The 5,031-nt window shown below is 42.3% G+C and overlaps 1 protein-coding gene across 1 annotated transcript; it reads right to left on the reverse strand.

The window, feature by feature from the left end:
- Window positions 1–896: 896 nt before the first annotated feature.
- Window positions 897–2,595, reverse strand: LOC109163514. The gene is made up of 2 exons (XM_019312264.1): window positions 1,408–2,595; window positions 897–1,145 (listed from the first exon to the last, which is right to left on the reverse strand). The coding sequence occupies exons 1-2, from the start codon at window positions 2,593–2,595 to the stop codon at window positions 897–899; spliced, it is 1,437 nt and encodes a 478-aa protein (XP_019167809.1).
- Between the last annotated feature and the right edge of the window lie 2,436 nt (window positions 2,596–5,031).

The following is a 5,031-nucleotide window of genomic DNA, read 5'->3' on the forward strand; positions in this document are numbered from 1 at the left end:
AAGTCCAATGAAATCCCTTCACTTGGAGAGCCAACTCTGATGCAGTCCACTTCAATATAATGACGCTCTTTACAGTTGTTCCCACAACAGTGTGATCACAGTGTCCTTTCGTTTAAGCAGCAGTGGTTCTTCTCAAGTTCTTCATCTTAATCACCATGAACATGTTGTATTGAGAAGAGGCATATGAATCAAAGATCTGATCTCATAAAACTGATGCGGAGTGTTTCTTCTCTCTTAAGGCGTAACCCTAATTCTCTTCGAATGTGGATACTTATAGTTCCGTCGAAAGAACACTCCTTCCATAGATGTCTTTGATTGTAGATAGTAGGACAATATTTGAAGAATGTAATCTTAAGGATTCGGTCCATACCTTTCCAAAGCAGATACGCTGATCTTCTTTCCAAATCTGACTTCTGTAAAACCGCGTACAGCTTTTAAGTAAACAGCTTCCTAAAACAGATCTTCAATGTCAGTCCCTCTGTTGTTGTATCTGATTGATTAGTCCTCTGTAGAACAAAACTGACACTGAGCTAATCCTATCTTAGTATGCCATAATAATATTGCCAATTATAAGTTGGGGTTTTTGAACAATTAAAACACTAACAAACTCCCCCTTTGGCTATTATTTGGCAAAACAACTCGACTATGTAGAAAGACATAAACTGAAAGAACTAAGATAGGCTATCATAAAAACACCCAAGAGTCTGATTACATAGCAGAAGAAAAACGAAAGACAACATACAAATTATGCTGGATCAAAACAACAGTCAAAGAACATTCTTCAAATAAAAGATGGTGCCATCACAATCAACGCCCAGCTAGGGCCAGAAGGTACACAAAAACAACTCCCCCTGAGTTCATACTCTCCCTTTTTGCCAATGAGAGCCAAAGCATGGTCAAGCATTGGAGGGAGTTTCACTGTCGGACTTCGCAGGTTCAGCAGCAGTAGCAGATTCATATAGGCTTAAACGAAGAAGAACGGTTGCCAGCTCAGTACGGGCCCCTGTCAGTTGTTTAGCAATTATACCGTGAACTGTCTCAAGCTCAGAGACCCTTGCCTTTAACTGAATGGAGAGTTGAAGATCCCTTGCATGTGGCGAATCATCAGCCACCGTATCAGGTTCAGAAATAGAGGGGGCAAACAACTGGTGTAACATCACAAATATGATCTCCAATCAAAAGAAGCCGATCAACAGTATAGAGAAGGGTTGGACTTATTACTTCACTCGGCATAGGCTCAACACCCTGTTTTGTGAGAATCCCATAAATCAAATTCGGAAAGGGTAGCCTTACCTTCTGCTCTCGTGGATGGATCATAGTGAGAATATGAGAGTAAATCCAGGCACCCAGATCAATTGCCTTCTTCGTTCCAATTCAAAACAAGAAACCTGCCAATTGCTTACCAACTGTATGAAAGTGAGCTGAAGGAAGCCAGTTGTGTAGAGCAAGACGATGCATAATGACATATCTGGAGGTGAGCTGAGAGCTTGGCAGATAATCCTTGTCAGTAGTAGGCCATGTATCAAGCTGTCCACCTGTTAGAGTCTTGGCCACCAAATTCCAGTCTATTATAGCCTCTTCTTGTACAGCTGTCAGTCCATAATATTCATTGATCATGTCAGGCCAAAAAATGTACCATTTCCCTCGAATGAAGATTTGCATAGGTCGAGGCCCAGTTAAGATGTCTATCTCTTCATTGATATTACAGTAAAATTCAAAAGTGAGGAGCTTCGAGTATGGACAGATGGAGGTGACAGTCTTCAGCAGCCCCACTTCATTCAGCAGTGGAAGAATATCACACACAGAATTCAGCTGGTTTTCATCAACAGACCTTTGAACAATAAGGTCTCTTCTGACCATGGTGGACCATTTGCCCTGAGCAGTGGGGGATACAAACCGAGGCTTGTAAATAGATGTGTCAGAACCTTCAACCGGTTGAACCTCAGGAGTTATGCTTCGACCTTTGGAACGAGTGGATGGTTTCCCCTTTCTGGCAGAGGATGCGGGAACAACAGCAGGTTGAACAGCAGTAGAGCCCTTTTGTTTAACAGAAGACCGTAGTGTCTTGAACACTTGTTGGATAGGAGGATTGGCTTCAGATTTGATGGTCTCACTGGACTTCCTTCTCTTCTCAGGCTGATCCACATTAGCATTGTGATCATCAGTCTCAACAACAACTTTTACAGGGATATTCTTCCTTTTTGACCTTCTAGTTTCTTTGGTTGGGGATTGGACAGGAGTCACAGAATGAATGGAATCAGAAACATTAGCAGACGAGCTTCCAAGAAGATTTGTAATCTCCCTAATTTTGAAGGTGGTGGAATCAGGATGTGCTGTGGCCTCAACTGTCGGATCCGTAGATGCATGAGGTTGGATACCATAGACTTTAGCAAGGATCTTTTCATCTTCACTCGAGGATTCAGAAGGATGAATCACTCTATAGGGTTCTGGAATGGAGGCAGCAGGTAGACCAGCAAAGTGCCGGACATGTTCAAGACTCTCAGCCAAAGATGAGGAGGTGTAGACTGGAATGCCATTTATTCTCTTGGACTCACGGGGGCTTGAGGGTTTCACACTCTCAACCTCAGCAGGCATATCAAAGGGATTAACAGAGGAGTCGATTTCTTGTGGGACATCAGCAACAACAGCAGGGGGGCAGAGCAATATTATCAGACGCAAAAACAACCAAACTTAGATTGTTGGGCTCATCAATCGGTTTGTCTTCCTCTTCAGATGCTTTAAGAGCCCCACTTTTCAAAGAATCAGACTTCACAACAGGTAAACAAGGAGGATCAACAGATACAGATGATTTCTCAGAAAATAAAGCAGGCACATTCTCAGAATCAACAGGAACAGTAGATGGGGCAGCATTAGACATTAGATCCTCAGGTTTATCAGGCGAAATTTCTATAGGGGAGTCAGAAGTATTTGACCTGTTGCGCAGAATCTCAAGACGATGTATGGCTTCATTCTCGGCAGCCTGAAGATATAGGGGTTGTGCAACTGCTCGACGACGGGAGATTTCTTCAGACTCATGGGCTCTTTGAGCAAAATAGTGAAGGAACGCCCCAACGCGATTTCCATCTGAAGGCTCTAGAATAGATGCCGGATTAATGTCATCACCTGCTTCGTAGGCCAGCAGCAAGAGTTCACTGTGTCATCGTCGGACCAGTCGGCATAGAACTCTGGGTAATCGAACAGCACTGTGACAATGATTTCATCTCGGAGATGGGGATCAAGCTTCAACTTTTTCTTCATAGCCAACTGGAGCAAGGTTTTGACATGTTTGGTGGCTGTTTCTTGTGAATGAACCTTTCTCCCAAGCTTGATGATAATGTTACGAACCGCATCCGCCATTGGTGAGAGATTTGAGAAGACGAAGAAGTAAACCCTAGATAGGAGATTAAAGAGAATACAGACGGTGTGCAGAGATAGTCTCTTGTTTATTCTCACAAGCCTGACTCGGTAATCGATTATAAACCCAAGGGAGAAGAACCCCAATAAATGCAGCTAGTCAGAATACATGCAGAGCCGATGTGATTGACGCAACGATATACCTCCTTTTTAGGCAAGAAACGGATGCTAGGCATATTTGAAATTTGAAAAAGCCTAATCACTTTTATGGTAATTTAGGTTAAGATATTCTCTTAACAAAAACGAAGGGAGTTTTAAAAAGAAGTCAAAACTGAAATTTGACCAGTATACATAAACCTTGCACTCTCTTTCTGAGTGACGATCTGCCCTATTAGTCAATTCTGCAGATTCCCAGAGCATATCTGAGAATCTCAAACCGGTTTGCGTCTAGGGGCTTAGTCAGAATATCAGCCAATTGTTTCTCTGTTTGAATATATTCCAACTCAATCTCCTTCGATTCTACCAGGTCTCTGATGTAGTGATGCCTTATATCAAAATGCTTCGTTCTGGAGTGTTGAACTGGATTCTTTGAGATATTGATAGCACTGACATTGTCACAATAGAGTGTCATAATTCCTTGAGTAAGACCATAGTCTAATAGCATCTGTTTCATCCATACTAACTGAGTACAACATCCACCAGCAGCTATGTATTCTGCCTCTGCAGTACTTAAGGAAATTGAATTCTGTTTCTTACTCAGCCACGACACCAAGTTCTTACCAACAAAGAAGCATGCACAAGATGTACTCTTACGGTCATCAATGTTTCCTGCCCAGTCAGCATCACAGTATGCAATCAGACTCAGTTCACTGTCCTTGGAGTACCATAGACCATATTGAATCGTTCCTTTTATATATTTCAGTATTCGTTTAGCAGCTATGAGGTGTGATTCTTTTGGATCAGATTGATACCTTGCACATATTCCAACACTGAACATTAAGTCTGGTCGACTAGCCGTCAGATACAACAGACTTCCTATCAAGCTTCGGTAGACTGTGTTATCCACTGATACACCTGTGTCGTCTTTGGATACTTTTGTGGAGGTGGAGATCGGTGTCCTGGATGGTTTACATGATTCCAGATCAAACTTCTTGACTAAATTCTTAGCGTACTTTTCTTGTGAGATAAAGTACCCTTCAGGACTTTACTTAACTTGCAGTCCTAGGAAGTACATCAGTTGACCAACCATGGACATCTCAAATTCTTCCTTCATAACTTTTACTAACTCATCTGTGTATTTCTGTAAAGTTGATCCAAACACAATGTCATCCACGTAGATCTGAGCAATGGTGACATGACTTCCAGTAGTTTTCACGAATAAAGTTTTGTCAACACTCCCTCGTTTATAACCATGATGTAGCAGATACTGTGTCAGTCGTTCATACCATGCCCGTGGGGCTTGTTTAAGGCCATAGAGAGCTCTTCTGAGCTTGTAGACATGTGATGGATGCTCTGGATCTTCAAATCCCTTAGGTTGCGCCACATAGATATCTTCATGCAGGTACCCATTCAAAAACGCTGTCTTGACATCCATCTGAAACAGTGTAAATCCCTGAATGCATGCAACAGCTAACAGAATTCTGATTGACTCTAGTCTAGCCACAGGAGCAAACGTCT

Source organism: Ipomoea nil, unplaced genomic scaffold, assembly GCF_001879475.1.
Source record: "Ipomoea nil cultivar Tokyo-kokei standard unplaced genomic scaffold, Asagao_1.1 scaffold3030, whole genome shotgun sequence".
In the NCBI taxonomy this organism is placed as follows: domain Eukaryota; kingdom Viridiplantae; phylum Streptophyta; class Magnoliopsida; order Solanales; family Convolvulaceae; genus Ipomoea; species Ipomoea nil.